At 41.1% G+C, this 24001-nt stretch overlaps 1 protein-coding gene across 1 annotated transcript; it reads left to right on the top strand.

The window, feature by feature from the left end:
* Positions 1 to 612: 612 nt before the first annotated feature.
* PTER (phosphotriesterase related) lies at positions 613 to 23209 on the top strand. Its single transcript, XM_082479222.1, has 5 exons — positions 613 to 667; positions 12294 to 12729; positions 14930 to 15195; positions 18616 to 18756; positions 22135 to 23209. The coding sequence occupies exons 2-5, from the start codon at positions 12298 to 12300 to the stop codon at positions 22343 to 22345; spliced, it is 1050 nt and encodes a 349-aa protein (XP_082335348.1). The 5' UTR covers positions 613 to 667; positions 12294 to 12297; the 3' UTR covers positions 22346 to 23209.
* Positions 23210 to 24001: the final 792 nt, after the last annotated feature.

The raw sequence follows: 24001 nt of genomic DNA, 5'->3' as shown, positions 1-24001 counted from the left end.
AAGACACTTTTGAGATCCTGGGTGGAAAGTGTAAGAACTTGGTGTCATCTGTTTTCATATTTTGCACCTACATTTCTATCCAGAATCTCTGTCATTGTCATCCTGCTTGCGAGTACTGGGAAGCACCTCTTCAACCTTCCCTGTTATTTGCATTGCAAGGGCAAACTGGAATATACTAAGTCTTGCAAGCCCAAGAGCTCAGCGCCATCTCCCAACCCCCCGAAATGACTCAGTGGATCCCAGCCTCCCTGCCTGCCGTGTAAACAAGGGGTATGAGCAAGGACAGGCAGGATGGTCACATCCACCGGCTCTCGTTTGCACTTGGAGCCGGCGCTGGCACAGCACACGGCGGCACCCCATGCCACGGGGTAAAGGGCTCCCGGGGAGTGCGAACCGTGGGTGGCGGGGCCCAGCGTCGGGGCCCACCGCGGGCACTGAGCCGGGCGTGTGCCCGCAGGGAACCAGCGGGGCCGTGCCCTCCTCCGGGCTCCAAAGTCTCCACCACCCTCGCACCCGGCCCGCTCCCCCGCCCCCGTCCCCGTCCCCGGGGCCGGGCCGCGGCGGGGAAGTCCCGCCCCGAGCGGGGCGGGCTGTGGGCCGGGGAGGGGGGGGTCCTGCCGCGGCCGGCGGGGTTGACGTGCTGCCGGCGGAGGGTCCTGCCCACGGGGTGAGCGAGCGGGGGGGCGAGCGCGACGGGTCCCCGGGGCGCGTCTCCTCAGCTCGCCGAGCCGCTCCGCGGCCTAGTCTCGTCCCGGGTTCGCCCTTAATGCCCTGGGCCCGAGAGGCGCCCGGCCCGGGAAACTTCGCCGGAGTTGAGGGGCGAGAGCAGCTTCCGCCGCCGTTGCTGCCGCCGCCGGCCCGACGCGCTTTGCCCGGCCCGGGAGGGCCTGAGGCGGGGAGGGCGAGAAGCGGCGGCCGCGGCGAATGGTCGCGCGTCGCGGTGCTGCGGGGTTGGGGCCGCGCTGGGAGGCGGCAGCCTGAGGCGGGCGGGCGGCCTGAGGCGGGCGGGCCTGCGCGTGGTGTCGGGGAGTGCCGGGGCTTAGGCGGCCGCCGCTCCGCGGGGATAAAGGCGCTGAGGCGGGGCACGGCCCGCCCGGGTGCAGCACCGACGGAGGGGGCCGCAGACGTGAGAGGAGGAGCGGCGGCGGGAGGCGCGGGAGGGGACCGCGGCCGGGACAGCGGCGCTGGGGCCGGCAGGGCTCCTGCAGGGAGACCCGCAGCAGGTCTGGAGCTTGAGGTGATGAACACCTCCTCCTTTCTGGAGAAGCGTCTCGCAGGATCAGATGACAGTTATCAGCAGAGTAACCCCCCCAGCTTAGGGCGGCTTCACTGTGTGAGTGCAGCTTCGCTGCTATTATTAGTGCTGGTATTTAATGTTTGTACAGTCATAACAAGTTAAATATTGGAACTACATCCACTCTAGTACTCCTCTCCCATCGGTCCCTGAGGGTGACTCCGTGAAGGAACAAATGCCTCAATCTAAAACTGGGACCTTCAAAACCTGCCTTCAGCTGCTTCTCCATCTGGAAGCACCCGCAGCCCTCTGCAAGATGCTTCCAGAGTTGCTTATGCTTGACAAGGCGCAACAGCAAAGCCTTTCCTGCGAGCCTTGTTGGGATCCAGACACCGCACATTTTCTCTGTGGCCTGAGGTGTGCTGCCCTTTACAGAACACAGTTGCAGCAGACGCCTCTCGCATCAGTTTGGCACGCTGCAGAGAGGAGTGCTGGTTCTGAGTGAGGGAGGTTTGGGTCCCCTCTGCCAAGTGGAGTTCTGTGCTGTAGCTAAGCCGCTGCCCAACAGTGCCACTGGGTGTTTGGCAGTCCCTTTGCAGCAGGTCTTGTGTTGTGGTGTCATGGTCCCGAGTTGAAGCATACAAGTCCTGTTGCTGAGGAGCTCAGATGAGCATCTTTTGGCCTAGCAAGTACGCGAATATATATGATCTTTAAGAAACCTGTAGACAATAATTCTTTTTTAAGGTGAGTCTGTTGTTAAGGATAGTATCTTCTGTATGCTAGAGGCTTGTGGTAACTCTTGAATGAAACAGAATTTTAGCCAGAGATCACTCGCTTTTGGGAAAATTGTGGTTTGCTTGTCTGAAATTCCCATGTGCTTTATACTGGGTACATTATTTGACATCCTCCGTCGTAATACGTTCTGTAGTGCTTAAAGGTTGTTGCCTTCTTTCTGCTGGGGGCTGTATTTCAGTGATGGGTGAAGCGATGCTTGTAATAGGTAGCTTTGTATCATTTTGTCAGGTACTTTGGGATGGTTATATGAAAGACTACATAAGTGTCATTTATTATTATGAATGCCTCTCATGTTTTGGAATTTAACAGACATAATATTTGCCATCATGTCACCATCATCACATTCATTTTTGTAGTTATAATCAAAGGTGGCAACAATGGCATTCAGATGCTTAATTACATTTCATATAGGTGACCAGTGCTAACATTAAATTAATGCATGGTGGAGCAGGAACAAGTGTGACTGCTTCCCTCTGTGGTTAGGGAGACATCGTCAGCTTGCTCCTCACATCTGAAAATCAGTGTATAGTGAAGCATATGGCACCAATCAGTTCTGTGTTTATTAAAGGACTGTTTCTCTGAACATTCTGTGGGTTTTATTTCTTATTTCATGTAATGCAGATCTCAAATATTTTTTCCATCTTTCAAAACTTGAAATACTGAATAAGGTTCATTTTTTAGTAAGCTGAAACTAAGACTTCGTAAAGTTTTATGAAAAAAGAGAAAGGAGACTTCTGCTTGCATCAGACTGGCTACCTGTCTAGTAGGGGGAGGATTAGAAATCCATCTTGGTTGTGGAAACCTAAGGTTCAGCCCTGGTTTGGTTCAGAGCAGTTTCGAACTTAGGTCTTCAGTGTTTCTGGAGAACATACAAGTCATTGCATTACGAGCTGTATTGGACGGGAAAGGGAGTGTCCCATCCCCCTAGTTCTAGAATGAAATTTCATCTTTTTCTTAAAACCAGTAGGGTAGATTTTCTGCATTAACATAATTTTCTAGTCACAAATCTAAAAGCTTCCTCAGAATTTTCTAAGCAGTCGCCATGTCTGTGATCTGATATTAATATGTATGTCAGTAATAATCCAAGAAAGGCATTTTATCCTAGCATTGGCTGGAATATGTTTCAGAAGTATTTAACTAGTTGGATAATAAGAAAATAAGAAGAAAGACCACCACCACCATCATCTCTTATATTACAGTTTTAAGTAAATCGCAATTTTTCAGTCAGATCTCAGAAACATGTAGGATCATTCTTCTCAGATATTCTGAAACCTTAGTTTTGCATGGAGCCACAGCCACAGGGTTTTTCCTGAAGTAACTTCTGTGGAGGAGGGAGGACCAAAAAAGAATGGTATGTTACCTACTGAGGTACTCTTTCTTCTTCTGCTTTTTCAGGATCTCACCTCTTACCTCGAAGTGTAAAAGGAGAATTGTTTTATCCCACAGTTGTCTTTGCCCTGTCCTTAGTCTCTGCAGTGACCACTAAATGACAGGAATTTAACTCTTTCTTTGCTGTGATTTGCATACCTTCTGGCAGATGGGTCATTTTCAGCTGGGTCTGGAAATGTTCAACTGGTCTTACTGCTTGAGCTCTTGAGGGTTGTAAACTTTATTGCAGGACTTCTCTCTGTGTTACTCACTTTAAAATGGGTAGGAAAGATTTATTTTTTTATAAAACCAGATAATTAATAGTTTCCGGCACAAAACAGTGGCAAGGTTCTGTGTCCAGTTTTTCTTAAGATTGAAGATTCAGCAATACCTGGAAAGAAAGCAGAAGGCTATGCAGGAGACCTGACAGTCTCATCAGCTTGTGTGTGTTGGTTGTTCCTGCTGTTTCACTATTGCACCCAGCTGTGGGTAAGAACTTAGTACCAGGAGTTGTAGAAGCAAGAAGTCATTGCCTTTGACCACTGACAAAGTATGCAGACTTTATAAAGACAGTCTCTAAGTTAAAACATACTCATTAAGTTACAGCCATCAGCTTTAAGCTTTCACTTGGCTCACATTAGCTTTTCTAGTGTGGGCTAGTTTCTCTTTAGAGCAGAAGTGGACCTTGACAGGAGCATACAGCTTCCATTTACTGACAGAGGCAGAGCAGAACAGTCACAGTTGAAACTGTGAAGGCTTTTCTTGCAGTATTTTTTTCCCGTGGGCGTTCAGATTGATTGCAAGCTTTGGGATACAGTTGTTTGCAGTACTGGGAAACTGAATTTAGTTGCGTGCATCTAAACCGATCACTCGCTATTAAAGAAAGTGGTTTTTTGGAAGTCGCTGCTTATACCAGTTGCTGCAGTCTGCGATCCTGAATGAGGCACTAAACCCCATCTCCATGCTGTTCTCTGCTGTGTGTGGCTTCACAGGCCTCAGTGAAGGCCTCACGTACCTCAGTGGTACATTCTGCCACAAAGCTGACCTTGGGGTTCATTCATCTGAATTTCCTAGCTAGTAATGTCCAGCCTTTACCAGGAGGTAGTAACGAACATCGCACTTCTATTGCATGGGTGTGAATGGTGAGAAGGATGGTGTCTGTTCTTTGGTGTCTTTGACCTCCATCCCTTTTCTCTTTAGCTCTACATGTAAATGATCTGTAGATGCTCTTGGTGATGGTGCTGCACGAGTGATAATGCTCCATCCAACACTTACTGACATATTTAAGCTCATATGAAAATATTTAAGCATATGTGACCTTAAATAGAGAGAAAACCAATTAAACTCAATGAGAATAACAGTAAGAGTAGAGTTATGGGTATGTGTAAGTTTCAAATTTGAAATTTAGAGGGAATGAAGACTGGACACACATTTCTGAAAAGCACAAACTTTTTTCCTATATTGTGTTGTCCTAACAAGAAAGAGAGTGAGTGTTTGTAGCCCAGCACCCATGAGAAGCAAGTAAGATTCTCTTTAGGCTTAAGAATACAAATGCATGCATCACCATGCAGGACTCAGCCCATATTTGCATATAGCGTAATGTGACTTCAGTCCTGATTTTTGGCCTAAAAACACCATGTGTGCATGTAAAATATAATTAATGTAATGTTGGGCCCTAGGGGAGAATTTTTATTTGACCTTTTATCAGGAGTAATTTTGGAAGCTGCCCAAAATGTAAAATCCCCTGAAGTTCTTCTAAAGGAGATGTTGATGAAAAACCACTTATGGGGATGTTGGTCTCGGATCTCTCTGAGGAAGAGAAACTTCAATGTGACTTTGCTCAAAGAAGCCTAGGTTTTGAGACTGTTATCTGCACAGAAATAAGGTAAAATAAAAGTCTGACTCTATTGTGCATACAACAACTGAACTTTAACCAAATTGGAAAAAAAAGTAATAATTGGAAATACAAAGTATTACATACTAAGTGGCTTAAACTCTGCCTCTGGGGCATATCACTGTACGTGTGCATACGTGGTCATGTGCAGATAACATGTGCTTGCTTTGATCCCAAAGGTATGGCCATACTGTGAAATCAATGAGGGTCAAACTGTGAAATCAATGAGAGGCTGCACTTTGTTCTGGTGTGGCTGTTCAACTGTAAGGAAGAAACCTGTTTTATGTATGTCTGGCTCAGAGCCTAGCTAGAGCAAGTATGTGACCCTCAAACCATGAGCTGGAAGGTCGGTGTGTCTGCCACGAGCTAAGCAATGCAGGGAGTACACAGTGAAAATTTTCACTTACCCTTTCAGGTGAACATTTAAAAGCTCTGCTTCTGACTTGCCTGGTTCCTTTCCCCAAAGCGTGACTTTTGGAGGTTCTGAGGGCAGCAAATCAATATATTGGCCTTTCACGTATCTGTAACAGTGTTTAAATTTCTCTTACAATTTAAGTGACTTTGCTTTTAGGTTGTAGGTTGTAGAATATTGCCAGTGCCACTCAAGCAACGTAACTGCTGTGATGTGTGTACATGCATATTTTCCTGGGACTTTGCTTATTGTTGTAGGATTATGTAAGGCTTGGCTAGAGTTCTTCTCATAGCATGTATTGTAACTTGATATAAAGCCTTACTTCCGGTATCCCTTCTCACTTCTGTAATGTAAAAGCTTTTTGGTTGCTCAAAGTATATATAGAAAAGCTAGTAAAAAACAATATGTATTGTTTCTTTTAGCTTGGCTTCTTAAGGAAATTTATGTTTCTGAATGGTTTTGCGACCAGAGCTAGGTTGTTGAAGGCCACTGCCTTAACCCACTATTCTGAGTATCTCCAGAAAAGTGTGTTTTGGGAAAAAAAGGCAGGGATAGCTGATGCTTTTTAAACGTTTCCCCCAAGAGTTCTCTAGATTTTGAATCTGTTGGTCAATTTCTACCCGGACAAGAGAGTACAGATATCTGAAATGGTGAGGTTCTTACTTGCTCCATGAAAATATAGCCATCCAAAGATGGGAAAGTGCAGGTGCCCCGTTAAAGGAAGAGCTGCAAGATATGCTCATATGGGATTAGACAGGAGTTCTTGTAGGAGAGAGGCACTGTAAGTGTTCCCCTCCTCTCTGAGAAGAGCTTTAGTCAAGGCATGAAAAACCTCCTGTGTGACATTGATCCTTAGCACACAAAGCCTTCTCTCAGTGTTGATGCTCATGGAAGTACTAGTGTGCCATCGTTACGCAGTTTGACTGAGAACTAGGAGGAAAGCCAGCACTATACATGCAATGTCCTTGTCCCCTTAGTACACTTCTGCATTAGGCAAGCAGCCATACTATGAAAAGCTGTCATGATACTTGTGTGGGGTTTTTTTTTTAAATTAACAGAGTATGAAGGTAGCGAAGAAAGAAAACACTGCCTCTGAATAGGTAAGATTATTTTCCTTGGCTCATTTTTCTGAGTTAGCTTGAAGTTCAGCAAATCATGATAATCTCATAGCTCCAGTTGGGAAAAGAAAGAGACCAATGTCATTTCTGACCAATGTAAATTCTGAAGACAGGGAAGAATAAATACGACTTTAATAAAAATAATCTGCGTCACATTCAGAGAAGCACATCTGCCATTTCTGCAGAAGAGACAGGAGTTTGTCCAGAAGTCTGCATTTTTTGATAGTACTTTTGCTGTTTCCAAATTCTTTCTTGAGCAAAATAGCCCCAAAGCAGTATGAGTTGTGCTGTTATCTCATGTAACACAGAGACAACTAGAGAGACCTTGTAGGAGTATGGCATCACAGGCTGTTGGACACCTTTGCAGACATCGGCGCAGAGGGAATTGCTGGGCTAAATGACAGGTAAGTCTGTATCTGTCCTCCTGGAGCAGATGCAAGTTCACTCCTACTGCTGCTCTCACCCAGCCAGCTGTGGTGAGCTCTGCTCCACAGCCCCTTGTAGCTGCACTTCCCTGACGCTGTGCACAAGCAAAAAAGCTGTGCTTTTTGAAACCAGTGTATGAGAGAGATGGGTTTCAGGCATGTTTGTCCTGTAATTAGCTCTTGTGAATAAATTTTTGAAGAAGTAGATCGGGCACCTATCTGTCAGAGAAGTTAGAAAACTTTCTTGTCTGGTGGAGAAGAGAAAACCTCTGCTGGCAGTATTGAGTTTCTTCCACCCTGTAAACATCTACAGAGTTGGCAGAAGCATGGGGGAAGAGAGAAAGAAGTTCATTTTTAAAATTCTTCCTGACATAGTCTACACGTGCTTTTTTACCCTCTGCCTCTTCTCTTCCTTTGTCTTCCTAATATTTTTCCTTGTCACAAAATGTTTATGGGTGGGGAATGGTGGGATAACACAGCATAGTCTAGCTAATGGTAATTTACTATAAATGTGTCATATATTTCTAATTTGGGGCTTTTCCATGCTCTGTAGAGGTTGCTCACAGAAGAACTGAGTGCTCAAAGCGTTTCCTCCATCTGTAAATATATAGTGAACCTACGCTATGTCACATTTCCTAGGACTGCATGGATATAGAGGAAAGGCTCACTTTCAACGCTCTTGATGCAGCCAGGGCAGCCCTTGTTTCTAAGTGGCAGCTGTGTTTAACTTTTTCGGAATATAATAAATACCTATTGAGCCATTCTTTTTGCTTTTTTTGTAAATTTTGTGTCACAGCAATCTGGATTTAGTGTCGCTGTAATCTCACATTGTAATGTAATAGCAATAAAATTATTCCTATACAAGTCTAGAGAGAATCTGTGCTAATACCATTAAAATGTGCTTACCGAATCAAAACAAATGCGGCGTTAGCATGTGGAAACTGTGTTTATGTGATTATAATGTTTCAGCAATATGAGATTACTGTAGGAAGCAACTAATCCAAACCTAGAGAGACTTCCCATTACAAGACCATTAAAATGACACAATGACTGAAGCACACGTTTCAGATGGGAAAAGTGGAAACACAAATCTTGTCATCAGTATTCAGGCAAAACATCTATTGAACTCAGTGGAGTTTTTACCAGACTCAGGAATACAGTACCATGACCTTTTTAGCAGCAAGTCTCTTTTCTCTTAACAATACCTCTAGAAAAAATATTTACTTCGCCCATATTTAATAGTTGGCTGATGGTAAGACTCGTATTTTATGCACCACATGATTGGTGATTGTAAAGATTTGTCCAGAGGTTATTCCAGAAATATTAAGGTTTCAAGGCTGTTGTGAAATAATACAAGTTTTGGTTATATCTTAAAGCAATTTTCATTATCTTTTTATCTGAATATGTACTTTTCAGGAAATACTGTGTATTTCTCTGTTTATGCAGCACCTATAGCAGAGAAGCCTTGTTCTATGCAGGAGCACCTTGGTGAAACCACAGCATAAATTAGTGATTTCCAAAACCAAAATACCTTTTATTGCCAGATAAGAGCTTACCTGTTTATCTTTTGTCATAGGAGTAGGCGCCTTTCCTCCTGCCCTCAGACTGGGTTAAGTTTCAGTAAATATAATTCACGTATTTTATGTAGGACCATCTAAAATATACTTGTCTTGTCCAGGATTCTTCTTGGCTCCCTCTGTAGTTCATGGAAGGAGGCCAATATTACAGAAAGTGACTTGTCTTGTTCTATTACAAACATTCAAAACAGACTGGGTGAGTTGCCTATGGATATGTCTTTCCATCTCCACTATGAAAATGGTCTAGACGATTATTCAGTAGAAGACATACATCATTTTAGGTGGCTAAATGAGGTGATATGAATTCAGTCCTTGGTGTATGAAAGAAGAAACTTTCAGAAGAAAGTTCTGTGTAAAACATGCCATGCAAGTCACTAGTGAAGCACACGAACATGGATTTCTGTAGTAAGAACTACATGCTTAAATTAAGCAGCAGTCTTTATTCCATTTAAAAGCTGTTTGCACCTAAAATCTGTTTTTAAAACACTAATTAAATTCTGGTTCCATCAAGTGAATCTTATTAGGAATAATGTATCATTATAGCATAATCAGGGCGTGCTGTCTGTGTAGATGACAGTAGGGAAGATATCAGGACAGTGGTTTTAAAAATAGTTCCAGTCACAGGTTGTTGGCTGTCTTTATTTTTCATATTTTTTTTAATTAAAAGCGGTGGCTTTCTAAAACTGTGTTAGTAAGCAGGCACAGACATTAATATTCATCATATTTTTCATGCAGATAAAATTAGGCCTACTTTAAATGCTGTTTGTGTCAGTTTCCATTTTTGTGATGCTTCTTGTATTTGTCAAAATCCTTGACCTCAGTCAAAAGGTTCAATAGTAGGCATTGGTTCTGTAAGCTCTGTATGTGTGCTCTAATCTGAAATCTAGGGTCTAAAAATCAACAGATTGGTATCTGCTACAAGAGAAACCTGGCACTGGAACTGGTAATTTTAAATGTTTCCTGCTGTTATAAATCAGAAGACAGCAGCCTCAGGCTGTAAGTACATCTCACACACGCAGCCATAGGTCTTTGCAGTGGTCAGGCCAGATTAATTGAGGGTAATTGAAATTAACTGTGTCAAAAAGGAATTAGCGGGAACAAATGTTGAAAGTCAACTTTTTATCAAAGTAGTAATCTGAAAGTGAGCAAAAATTCACATTCAATTAGAGTGGCCTTTTTGAGTAACTGCGCTACTAAATAACTAAAAAACAGAAGTGGAAACTTGTTAAGGAAACAGACTGTAATTGCTTTGTGTCAAATTTAAAAAAAAAAAAAAGAACTTCAATATTTATATGTTTAATTTTATAACAAAATATTTGTATATGTTTGTTTTCCTAACTTAATAAATGGATTTGAAAATCGTCAGTGAACATGGGGAAAGAAAAGTGTGTCTCCAGCGCAGAGAGTAGTTATCACTCTTTATGCTGTCAGGGTTTTACTGAATACCAGAGCGTAGATATTTAACAAAAAAAAAAGGGGGGGGGGGGGGGGGGGGGGGGGGGAGAAAGCGCAAAGGTAATGCAATTATTGTCGAATTATCTTAGTCTCTTTTCAGTGCATATAAGAATGACTCAGATCATTGAACTTTCTCCAAAATAGTGGGTTGCTCAACATAGCACCAGCTTTGTTCAAGGATAGAATTAATGACTGGGTTGGACAACTTAATTGAATTGCAGCTAGCAGCAGTTTCTGACTAAGACAGGTATTTTGCTTTTAATTATTTGCTCAAGAATAATATTTTCTGAAGTCATGCACATCTTAATTTATTTGGCAAAAAATAAATCATTATATTAATCAGCCAACAGTCTGTTGTATGAGAGTAATTATTCTTCTGCCTTCTCAAACAAGTCAACACACTAGCCTAGAAATTAAATTCATAAAAGAACAGTTCTTCCTAAGTCTGCTTTTACACAAGACAAGCAAACATAGTCAGTCAGTCCGGTCTCTGTCTTATGGATGGCCAAGTTTTCATATAAAAATAACTGCCTTACAGACTTCGCTAGGCAGGTGATACCTGCCGTTTGCAGGGGCTGGGTCCCTTTCGTACATTGGTACTCTGACAATGACTGCTTCTTGTGAGATGAAAGTATCCCCAAAGAGACCTCGACATTCTTGTGTCCTTTGATATGTAGAGTGCAGTGCCCTTCAGATTTCAGTTTTTCTGTCATCCTGGTAGATTAACTTCAGCAGTTAAAAGGAAAGCGTCCTTTGAGGGCTTCACCAGTAACAAACCCATGTTTATGATATTATTCACTAAAAGGGAGACAGAAATGGGAAAGACCTCTCTCTTTAATCAATAATGCATGCTCTAGTTAGTCCTGTCCTCTGGACATGATTAAACATGTATTTTGTTTCATAACTGATGATTTTGGTTGACTAAGGATTATAACTATATATCCTCCAGCCTTTGCAACTAGCATCAGGAAGATCTAACATGAACTGGATAGTCAGCTCTGTTTAATGTTAATATGGCACATAAATGAAAATGGCTACCCCTACCCTCAAAAGAAGAAAATTCCCCCAAAATCCCAATGGGGAGAGCTGCAGCTAATTCTAACCTGTGGCGAGACAGGCCAGACTTGCACAGGGCAGATGCCTTTGGCATGAATCAACTGCAGACAGTAGCCTCAACCTATATCTTTGTCATCACTCACTTGAATTTTTGAGAAGTAACGTTGTTTTGTTCACATTAAAGTCTCTTAGAGGCTGAGCCACATAAATTAGGTGTTAGGTTAAGGTCTGTTCTTAACTGGTAAAATATTTGGCCAATGAAGTTGATGGGAGCCGCACTGTAGCTTTAGCAGCTGTTGTCGGCTTTGGAAGAGTTATGCTGGGCTGTTCCAGACCTCCACAGGGCAGCTGGCAGGGCAACCTGAGCCTCTGTTGAGGTCTAAGGAGCAGATGATCACCCTCATCCTGGTGTTCCTCATCCAGAGAGACAGACAAGGTCCCCAAACATGGACAGCTTCCTCACCGCGCGAGGGGGATAGTGATTCTTGGAGGACACAGATAAATAAAATGAACATACCAGTAAGGAATATTCAGCCTTGGTGCCAAGTATGTTCATCTGGTGGCTCAAGCTGACAAAATTTGACAGCTGCTGAAGAGCAGAGAATCCTAAATGAACATACAGTGGTTGTTATTAAATAGGAAACATTTATCTTAATGTGATATTGACTATAGCACAATAAATGATGATTTCCCTGTACCGGAATGTGGTATTTTCACATCACTGGTGTACTGATACAAGCACAGTTGAGCAAAATAAATGCTTTGTTTTTCATATTGACCACTCTACTGGAAACAGTGTTTGAAAACTTTCCAGCGAACACACACAGCTTGTAGGCATGTGCATGAGAGAGAGGAGGGAGTTCAGAAATGTTTGCCCCATCTGAAATGTTTATGTTTCCTTTCTTCTTCCTTTGCGGACTCTTTTAATCTTTTTTTTTTTTTTTTTCCTTTTGCTGAAGAAAAATGCCTTCCTTGGGAGGGAAAGCGCAGACTGTCTTGGGCCCTGTGGATCCAGACTGCCTTGGCTATACGTTGACTCATGAACACTTGACTATGAACTACAGCAGCTGTTTTTGTCCACCGTCTCCAGGCCAAGAGCCTCTGTCTGATGGGCCCATTGAGATGAAGAACTTGTTCTGGATTAAGCAAAATCCCTACAGCCATAAAGAAAACCTTCTTTTATGTCAGGAAACAGATGCTGTGAAGGAGGAGCTGTTGCATTTTAAAGCAGCGGGTGGTGGGACGATCGTGGAAAACACAACCACAGGAATTGGTCGGGATATGAATACTTTGAAGAAACTTGCTGAAGAAACTGGCGTCCATATTATTGCTGGGGCTGGGTTTTATGTGGATTCCACTCATTCTTCTCAAACACAGGCCATGACAGTGGAGCAGGTAAGTGTTAACCATCACTTAGGAGTCTCTCTCCTATGAATTACCCCTGGGTGAGTCAAAGTTGGCGAGAAGTTCCAGCAAAATAGATGAAATCTGGAAGTTCTTAACGTGAAAAACTTGGCAACAGCATTACTGCTTGTGTGTTATAGCTGGACCAACCCTACTTGTGTGTGCTGGGATTATCTGTCAGCATTTCCAATTCGTAAGCTCCGTTTTCTCTCAGGGATTTGTTATAATGCAACAGTAAAGGGAAAATAAAGTACTTCATGTGTGGGCATTTGGTTCCACACCAATTATCCTATTCTTTTTACAATTTTTAAGAAAGGAATATATCCCTTCTGCCTCTTTTGTCTCTTTTTCTGGCTAATTGCTTCCCAATGAGATCACCCAGAATCTTGTAAAAAGCATAAATAATTGTGGTATTTGCAGGACAGTTGTAACTCATTACTCTGCTCAGGCTGGCTGTTATATCTCTCTTCTCTAGCATTTGTCCAGACTTTTTAGGGCAGAGTCTACATCGAATTATTTGTACTGTGCCTAAGATGATGTGTTTATAATGACCAAGGTCCCCAGATATTCCTATAATAATAAATACTTACTCATCTTTTTTTAAGAAAATGTGATGATAGGGAAAAGAGGGAAGGAAACTCTCCAAGGCAGAGGGCTGTAAATGCAGATGAACAGAGCTGAGAATTTTTTTTTAAAAATCTGTCACAGTTTACAAATGAGTTGAATTCATTTTAAAAATCAATGGTCAAAACTTGAGCAAATGTCAGGTAACGCAGCGCTGCCAACCACACTGGACCCAAGGTGGCCCAAGCTGTACAGAACAGTACTAGTTTTCCTAAATATTCTTGTGTTGCTTAAAATTTGATACAAATAGATTTCTTGGGGCAAAGGTTTCCCTTCTGTATTTGGTGGACTGCTGGACACCCACAGATGCCCTGCAGCAGCAGATAATCAATATTTAATCCAGTCTAGAAGGCAATTGCTTACTTAGAAGGGGTTGTGCGGTGCCTGATCCATGATAACTGGTGGTTCCTCATTTGCCGGTGAATTTGACGTGATGATTTGTTTTCTGATTAGGCAAAGACAATTTGAATATTTTGTTGCCAGCCCTAGCAGAGCTATTTAGTGGCAGAAAGACATTGCTGCAGGAGAGATGTTCTTCAGGAGAGGAGTGAATTCTGTATCATAGGGTAAAGTGTTGGGCAGAAGCCTGCTGTAAATTGTAGTGACTTGGACTGACTTTTGCATGTAGATTGAGTATTTACCAACATGTTGTATAGGCTAGTGAAGACACAAAGTGTAGAGTTGTTACAGATTTATTTGAAAATTGCTGTGGGGTTTTTCAGTTTTGTGGATTTGCTTGCAAACCTTTCTTCTCCCTTTGTTCACTTTAGTCTTCCTTAAAATCATGATTTCCCTAACCTTCACGGCCAAACAGGTAGGTCATCATCAGTGCCATTTTGTGCCCTGAATTCTGAATGTATTCTTTAAGATATATGGCCTATTCTGGAAAAGAAAAACTAAAGCTGTTACAACAAACTGCTTTTGTTAGGAAATTCTCTTGTCTTTTTTGCTTAGGAATATTTTAAAAGCAAGCTAATTTTGACCCTGTAAGTTTGTCAGCAGAGCTTTTTTCTTGTAGTTCTGAAGTCATTGGAGCCCCTGACATTTTATGTCGGTATTCCCACAAGCATGATTTGCTTTAGACTTGTCTCTTCAGGATCTTTGCCAGAGTTTCTCCCTTCCCTATCTGAGTGACAAGGTTTCCTTATTCTCTGAGCCCTTGTTTTGCAAGAAATTACATTGAATTGTTATGGAACCCAACTCAGGATTGCGAGACACAGGTTTCATGCTGAGCTAACTTCAAGTTTTTTAAAGAAAAATTAGTCTCAGCCTAAATCAGTTAAAATTTTATGTAGACCAGCTTTCCCAGCAAAGCCGGGCAACTGCGTGAGTAGATACTGTTAAATTGATTTGCTTTGTGTTTATTTTGGTGTTAGTGACTGGCTAGCGTAACGGTAGTTGACAGAAACCAGATTTTAACTGCAGTGTTTTTGCATACCCAACTGTTAATTAAATAAGTTCAGAAAGACCTCAGGAGTATAACTAGCACAGTGTCCGTAGGCCAAATTTGATGCTATTTAGCACAAATAGTATTAATAACAAAAAATCTTATTTTCCTGTTCCCTAGCTTACGGGCATTATTGTTGATGAGATACTCAATGGAGCTGATGGGACTAACATAAAGTGTGGTGTGGTGGGAGAAATAGGTTGCTCCTGGCCTTTGACTCAGAGTGAACACAGAGTGCTTCAGGCAACAGCGCAGGCTCAGTCCCAGCTCGGGTGTCCCATTATCATCCATCCTGGCAGGAACAGCGACGCACCTTTCCAGATTATCCGCATTCTGCAGGAAGCTGGGGCTGATGCTTCAAAGACAGTCATGTCTCACCTCGACAGGTAAGCAGACTGTTCTGTTGTCCTTCTGGCAGTGTTGCCACAGCCCGCTGGGGTTTGGGGCAACTACTCTGCAAATAACTGGGTTTCTGTTGCACGCTGGGATCACGACATGAAGAATTATCTTCAAGTTTACTGACTTAAAAATATGAAACTGTTTACATAGAGCTTGATCAGCTTCCACCACTTCAGTCAGGATCAGCTTTTAGGTTCACACAGATAAAGAGTTTTAGGGCCTTTAAACACTCTCTTTGAAGGTCTGGGAGTGACATTAGGAATAACTGTAGCCACATTTTTTAAAAAATGGGGATTCCATTAATTCATATTCCCGCACAAATCACTGTGTTTACAAAGCATTTGACATTGAGCAGCTCTCACCAAATTGTGTGGGAAGCTGCTGGGCTTCCAGCGTTTTTGCAAAATGGGCCACTCTTAACGGCTTGACCATAATCTCTCAGATACTAATGGAGAACTCCTTTATTTGTCTGGATTCTGGATCAAAGCAGAAGGCAGATCTTTTCAGTTCTGCTACCAGACAGAAGAAATATTGCTTAAAAAGAAAATAGTTGGGTTTTGGATGGTTCTTAGTGTAGAGAGCTAACTTTTAGTTTCCTTGAGAGCGAAAACCAAGAGCTCGTCAGACATGGAGAGGATTTTTCTGTCTCCTGTTTAGAATCGCAGCCTCTATTACTAAATCAGTTTTGTGTGACCTTGTGCTGCTCATGGTGAGCTGGAAAATTTCCAAGCATTGATTAGTTTGGCCGGTTGCTGAATAATAGAGACTGTTTGTGTCATATGATTCTCAGCAATCGGATTGTTTGCCCTCAATGTGAGTGTAATACAGGCAAGAGCACGGTGCTACAAACTTCTAATGGTCATAGGCTCTAAGAGCTTGCAAATGAAGCTACAGGTGTTTTGTATTCACACAGAGCTCAATGTTTTACTTGGGGATTTTAAGAGCACAAAATTCAGTGCCACAAAATTTCATTTATATTTGATTATATATGAATGATATGGGCTTTTTTATGTATTTGTCTGCATTCCACTGTATCTGTAGCTATATTTTTCTCTCATTTTTAAAGAAACACTGATTACGTAAATCTTTGTATGAAAGAAGACTGAGCAAGCTGCAGATGTCAATACTTACACAGCCATTTTGATACAACATAAACATCCAGTTACCTTTTTTTGCCTTTATACGCTGTTGTAAATTGTTGAATTCAGTGATTTATTGGTGGAAAATAAGCAATGTAAGTAGGAAAACAGTCAAGACAGAGGTGGAGTTTCACTAATGGCCGCTGATGCACAATATGACATTTCCTTATACTCCTTCTATCATTACTTTCACACATTCGGGTTGGCACTTGCTATAGCATAGACTCTAAACAACTATGAAGTTTGGCTTTGCAGTGAGCATTTAACATTTTAAGCCTCCTCTAGTGAGAAGAATCCATGTGGGAGCATCCCAGTCCCTTAAATGTGAGATAAATTTGTACATAGCTCCGTATTTCCTGCCTGCTTCAGGCATACACAGAATGGTGGTTTTCAGGTGGATTTACTGTCAAATGATAAAATTAAAATGCTGGCTACCATATTTTGCAATTCAGCACCTTAGAATAAAAGGTAGCAAGTGTCTGTAGTGAAATTAGTGTAGATAAAGGCTGGGAAGCAAAAGCTATCGAGTCTTGTCTTTGGCCATTTATGAGGGTTTAAAGTTATAAAGGTATCTTGGTAGAGATCAACACTGATGCACTTGAGTAGCTTTTGTTAGAAGGCTCACACAAACTGTTCTGAGTGCCTGTCTGATGACGGTTTGGTGTATGTCCCTGCGGTGATTTATGGATGAGGGCCAAACTATAGGATGCTTCTGTGTGTCCCATCTCCTTTTCCATGCGTTGAGGGCTGCTCAGGGACACAGGTTGCCCAGACACCTAATTCCAGCACAGAGATTAGCAATTCAGCAGGGAACTGCTGCTGCTGCTATATTCGTGTGGCTTACAAGGTGTCCCAATGGCTGTTGAACTTAAGCTCTCCTGCTCTTCGTTGGGACAGAGCACCCAAAAGCACAACCCTAACAATAGTTTTAAAAATAAATTGTTCTTGCTGTGATTTTGAAATAGATCATTGTGTGGTTTTTGCCACCTGCACAGGATTGGATACTCTTGGCTACCATCTCCCTGTGAGCTGACCAGGGCCGGATCTAAAATAACCCATTCTCTTGCTCTGCACTTTGAAAACTCATTTGGTGATAAATGTTCAATCTCTGTAAACTGTAACATTTATTTTAAAATAATGTTTTTTATTAATTACAGTTGGCAAGTCTTAGACTCCTGCTGATGGCAAGCTTGTTTGAACAAGGGTTTTCTCTCTCTCAACCCATCTGTTCCTCCTACTTCATTCTGGTTCTAAGTCATAATATTGAAATTGTGACATCAGTCATTTCCATAGCAACAGACTATGATGTAACTGTATAGGGTAAAATTACTTTGTGACATCAATATCTGCAACTACTGCCATTTTGGTTAACTGTGCTGTTCTTGTGGAAACTTGTTTTTTCCTTAGATGAAAAATATTGTGTTGTGGTTATAAAGATAAAATTATAATGTATCATTTGAGTGTTGTTGTTTTCCTTTGGATAGTTTATACTCTTGGTAAAAGTGTTTAAAAAAAGTTCTAGAGAGCTCTTATTTCAGTTGCCATTCTTTTCCAAATGAGTGATAGATTTTAGTAGCTTTATTCCTTCGCTTTTCAAATCTTCTGCAAAACCCACGTCCCAGGTACTCACAGTGCCATTATATCTTTTGGTGAGAGCGTTTCCTTAAGGCGTTCTGGCCAGATCCCAGTGCAAACAATGATATATTGCTGTTCTAATGACAATCTAGAAACATCCCTGTACAGAATAGAAACTAAAGACAAAGTTGTGTATTACCGGTGTGTGATGGATGAAACAAGCCCTGGATGTAGCTGTCTCCTGTAACTCTTTTGGGAAAGTAAATCTGTCCTGTGTAAGTAATCCATTGTCTTTTTTTAAAAATGTCACTATGAATTAACCTCATCCTTAAATGTCCTTCCTTGGTAGGTTGTCTGTTGAGAGGGTTAGTGATATCAAAAGTAAGTAACTTTCCTGTTTCCATTTAAAAATTACCATAAATGATTTCATTATTTCATGGGGGAAGAGCTGGGTTTGTTTTGGGGTTTTTTTAATGCATGAAGTCAGATTAATGTGAAAAAGATGATGATGCTGTGTATTAGCTTAAGGCGCATGTGTCAAACAGGAGTCCTGTTTTTCGAAAGGGTGAATTAAATCTTAGATTATTGGGTTTGTTACTTGCAAATAGGAAGTCGCAAAATACCTATCCTCATACCATGAGGTTTTTTTTCTTCCTGTTACAATGCTGACTTCGTGTTATATGTGTTCTGCAGGACTATATTTGATACAAAGAAACTTCTGGAATTTGCTAAACTGGGATGCTATTTAGAGTATGACCTATTTGGTACGGAATTTCTTCATTACCAGTTCCATCCTGATATTGACATGCCGAGCGACAATGAAAGAATTGCGAGGTATCTGCTCCCATGCTGTTTGAGCTATAGCATTACGATCAACAAGTGAATATTAGTGGTATTTGTTTTAAGGGCATCACAAAGCAATTCTGCTTGCCGTTCAAAATTGTCTTTTTTCATACTAAAATACTGACAATTTTTTTTCTGCTGCTGTCACATCTTTAGGGCAGAATGTATGTTTTCTTTTATCTGCAAAGGAAGATGTAGAATCATGGTGTAGAAAGTTACTTGAGAAAAAAGATCAAGAGATTTTTTTAATTTCATTCTCTGTCCTAATTCCATGCTGATTTGGTTGAATTTTATCATTTACTGCATTTATATAGACTGTAAAAAAGAAAAGGCTGGAGATACTGGATTTATGTTCAGGTTTGGCTTTTGTTTGAAGCATACTACTGGAAACCTAGTACTGCTACTAAGCATCATCTGAGCCTGTTACATCTCCTCACGAATGAGCTAACCGAGCAAAACTCATTGATTATCTTGGGTGGGTTTGATTCTGTGCTTCCATCCTGAAAACCAAACTTTTTTCTTCCAAGCACTTTATCACCTCTCCTCCCCGTCTCTTTTTGCCCTTTCTCTCTTTTGAAGGATGAGATGCCTGTCTCCTCAGAGCTCCCATGCTCCTCACACTCACAATGTGACAATACTGGCCCCGCCGGCAGGATACCTCTTCCCTGCTTCTCACCATCTGACATGCAGTCTTAGCTCAGCTGCACAGCAGATCTGCTGTGCTGTGCTAAACCAAGGTGTTGCCAAGGAGGTGCGTTCCTTGCAGAAACTGAGACAAGTAGGATCAGCTGGGGACGCGCTTCTCTCTGCTTCTACTCTGTCCGGAAGCGTGAGCCTCCTCTGGTGTTTGTCCACAGTGTTTGTGTGCAGTGACGTGGCAGGCTTCTGAGGGCTGGGGTGCCATCCTGCCTGTGTCTCTTTCCCTTCCAGAGTCAGAAGCAATTCTTTCCTTCTCTTTAATGTGAAAGATTTTATGATCCCTGATCACTAATGAAGTAACTTTCTAGCTTTCAGTTATGTTTCAGACATAGCTTCCCTGCTCCTCATTGTCAGCTTAGCCTCAAAACTTTTCCTCTCTGTTTTCAGGCTGTTCTCTTCTTAAGGTGCCGTGGTTATGATTCCACTTACTGCTGAGCCTTTGCTGCTGCTTTTCACACTAGAAATCGTTGCTCTCTCTTAACGGGGCTCTCAGTCTTGCACTCAGTATTTTAAGCTGTTGCAGTGAATCTGCAGTTTTCACATTTAGAATGGGTAAAGTTGTTCCCCTCCCCTGTGCCTCCTCCCCTCTCCTGTGCCACGGGAGGTCAGCATGAACAGAAGCGCTGTGAGCGATATGTGTAGAGGAGCGACCTATGCCTTGGTTAACAAGTGCTCATTCAACCGTGGCAAAGTTTTCATTCCGTCCATGATACTTGTTCAGCCACTGATGTCTCTCCTTAAACTCTCTGGCATCTGACTGGCATTCTTGCAGCAGGCAGTTTATAGGATGTAAATCAGAAAAGTTTGTCTTGTCATTCTGTGGTGCCGTTAAATAGATTTTGTTGGGCTTTTGATGCAACCGCACTGGATGTAGGATGGCAGTGGCAGTCTCCTTGGGGTTATTTTTTTTTTCTGCTGAACAGCACCAGAGAGGTGGAAATCAAACTGACCTTTAAATGTGTTGATGAAAATACTAAATGGAAAATATATGATCAGATCTCATCTGTTCAAAATTTAAACTTTTGTAGTCATGCCATACCTACTCAAACACAGTTTAGCTGTGTGCGTACTTAGGCATTTTTGCTGCAATCTACTGCCAATGCAGGTAAAAAACTGAATTTTTTCAGGGACGGGGTTTTTTTGAGTCAAAAGCAAGTACTAGCTAAACTTACAGGAGTGAGCAAAAAGCAGCAATGCATATGGAATATAAAGGTCCATGTGCCTCCCCAACCTATGAAATGAGTCCAGATATGAAAGGAGATGATTCTAACAAGATTTTTGGTCAGAAAAAAACTTAGTCTCTCCAGTGTCATTGCTCTCATTCTCTGGTTGGCTTGTGGTCTCTCTGTACTTCAGGCTGGAGAAGATACTTCTGATGTTGTAATACTACGGTTTACGTAGTGTTGTGCACTATATGGCACCATTTATGGTGTTTTTATGAAAGGTGCTAATTTTTTACCAACTTCTATCTTACTTGCCTTCATCTTGCTGCCCATATTGATTTGATCCTGTTACATGTATCTCCTCATAACTAACTGTAATAAAAACTGACAGTAAGGGCTTTCAGGTATAGCGTGGTTACTTATAAAACTAGTATTTTGCTTTATTGCCAATCAAAGCACAGTCAAGAAGGTAAGAATTAGAATTTCACAGCGCTGGCAAATGCTGGAATTGGGTGCCTTCATGAAGAATGAGCACTTTCCAGGTCCGGTCTATCCGTCTCTGCCACTTGAATGTTGCAATCTACTGCCAAACTAAATGGAAGTTTAGTGGGAAAATTAACAGTCATGCAATATAGACACCCACCAAATAAATTCTAAAAAAATGAGCTGAGCAAGGGATTAAGGTTCCCAGAGTGAAATGTGGAACAGAAGGACTTGTAGCAGACTGGTTACAAGGGGCTGACCAAAAGGATTACTTCTTCTTCCAATCTGACTTCTTGTTGTTTTGCCAAGTGTGTTCAGCTGGGCTGCTGCATTAACTCCTCTTCTTTCCTGGCACATGCTGGCACTGTGCAATGCCTGTCTTGTTTGCCTTCTTTTTTTATGAACATCTTTGAAACATGTTTGGATGATAACTGTCTATCTGGAATATGATGCTGACAACCTAAAATTTTTATTCACCTGGTTTGCCAAATGGGAATTAACTAAAGATGTGAAAGTATTTGTGTAAATGAGACAGGCTTCTTGAAGGACCTGTTACACACACAGTCTGGTCCTTAACAAATGTCCTGGGACTGGCTTTGTGACAGCAGCAAGAACTAGCCCCATGAATCGATCATGCTGAGAAGGAGTTTATGTAGGAAATGATTACTTACTCATGTATATAAAACCTGTGTCCTGTGCTTGGTGATGCTGAAGTTCTTGAATTCCTCCATGGGAATTAATGGGAGTGGGAATACAAAGTCATGTGCCAGCTGGAAAGAGTCTTCCTTGTCCGCTTTGAGATGTGTGGTGGCATGTTTTCAGAGGTGTTTTTTTTCATTCAATAAGTGCTTTAATTTCAATTAAATATAAGGAATATGTCTTCTGAGTACCTAAAAATAAGTGTTTTCAATTATAATACAGTCCAGCAGTACAGTAATGTAAAAAATGTAAAAAATCCTGCTCAGTTCGGTGCTGTTGCAGAGCGAGAACCTTTCACTGATGGGTATGCTTTTTACTTTTGTAGGATTCGTATGCTGATTGATGAAGGCTATGAAGACAGAATTCTGATCGCTCATGACGTGCACACTAAGAATAGGTTGATGAAATATGGAGGTCATGGATATTCACATATCCTTAAAAATATCGTTCCTAAAATGCTGATTAGAGGCATATCCCAAAATAAAATTGATAAAATACTCCAAGAAAATCCAAAGCGGTGGTTGACTTTTAAATAGGAATAATGAATAAATATTCCTATTTTATAGGAAAGCTTGATAAAATTCAGATTTGTTTCAGGAGAACAATAATTTTAAAATTTGATACTATTCAGAGAAACTAGAAGTTATTAATTATATGTGAACAAACTGATTATGACTTTTATTTTTAATTAGAACAACAAAATTTTGTATTCTGTCTGCATTTTCTCCCTTCTAGAATTCAATTTATGAATGGTTTACTGGATATGAGCCTACCTGCAAAATCTTTTCAATTGAAATTTTAAAATAATTGTTTCTAGCGAGTAATCTAATGCTGTTATTGAAAGTTACCCAAGAAAATATTTTTGAAGATGCATCATCTGGACTTTGAAAGAAATAACAGTTTTCAGTTAAATTCCCCTTCTCCAGGGAGTGATTTTAATCCTTGTAATATCAAAAATCTTCTAATTAGCTTTATATTCTTTAAATACTGCTTGATAAAAGGTCTGGGACTTTTAAATAGCTTCCATAGACAGCAGAAGGCAAAAGAAATCTCAAATAATTCTAAAAAGATTTTGTTTCTTGCTAATTTAATAATTTACTTATTTTTAACTGAAAATGTAAAAAATACATGGAAAAATACATTTTTGAATAAAGCAATTTGATGACCTCTTAAAATATGTGCAGTATTATTACAGATGTCTTTTTTTAACCACATTAATTTTTTATCCTGAACCTTTGGAATCCCACAGCACTCGTGAAATTTCATGGAGACCAGCTTCTTTTTGTAAGGATGCAACACCAAAAGTCAAAATATATTACATAATACAGTTTTAATGAGTTGCAATAGTTATAACAAAGGTTGTGATATAAGTCTTTACAAATCAGTATATCAAGATATGATGAAAAGGAAGAAATGTTTGCCTTATATGTGTTTTTCACATAAAATGTGTTCTTGTCTAACTTTAACCAGGGCAGGTGATTTATCCAAAAAATGGTCTTATCCAGTAGCAGCGGTAGCTTGATTTCAAAAGCTTCTTCAAATTTGACCATACGTGTCTTGTAGTATTGAGCTTTTCCAATAAATACCTTAGTAAATATGCATTGCTAAGTTGTAACTGATCTCTAGCTTGATACGTCATTGTTTGATTCAACCCAGAAAATCTCTAGCTACACTGCTGTTGTGAGTGTGCTAACCAATAAAACCGACAGTGGAACGAACAGACATGAAGTCAGTTACACATCTGTTATTAAAATACATCGCCTTGTAGAAAAAAAAAAAAAAATCAGGAGTAATCACTACAATGTACGGATATAGGTTGGCACTTTGTCATAAAGTAAAAGTGTTAACCATTCTGGTGAGATAATGCACAAGCAACTGGCAGCACAACGTCCCTTTATAAATCCTAGATGAGTTAGACTGGCGATCCCCTCAGTCAGGCTAGACTAAATCGGCATGTATTTTGAATTGGACGCCTCAAAACAGAAACAGAAAGAGTAACACGTTGTGTTTAAGAAAAGCTTCAGGAGATTTTGAGAGAGATTCGTAAAATCTTCATCAGACTTTTACTGAGTGGCTAGCACTGAAGGGCTTTCTCGTCACAGTGGCAGACACTTTCAGCATTTTAGTGCAGATAAATCTGAGTTTGTACCCTTAGTCCATTAGACAGGGTTGCTTGTCGCAAATTGCATGAA

This window comes from Vanellus vanellus, assembly GCF_965231255.1.
Source record: "Vanellus vanellus genome assembly, chromosome: 2".
In the NCBI taxonomy this organism is placed as follows: Eukaryota; Metazoa; Chordata; class Aves; order Charadriiformes; family Charadriidae; genus Vanellus; species Vanellus vanellus.
The sequence above is the reverse complement of the archived record's forward strand: the minus strand, read 5'-3'. Positions and strand labels throughout refer to the sequence as shown.

Bases quoted from the DNA above. Each gene is read 5' to 3' on its own strand.
- PTER (XM_082479222.1), top strand. From the start codon at position 12,298: ATGCCTTCCTTGGGAGGGAAAGCGCAGACTGTCTTGGGCCCTGTGGAT. The intron at 15,196-18,615 runs GTAAGCAGACTG...TGTGTTCTGCAG, and splicing joins GTCATGTCTCACCTCGACAG to GACTATATTTGATACAAAGA. The intron at 18,757-22,134 runs GTATCTGCTCCC...TTACTTTTGTAG, and splicing joins GACAATGAAAGAATTGCGAG to GATTCGTATGCTGATTGATG.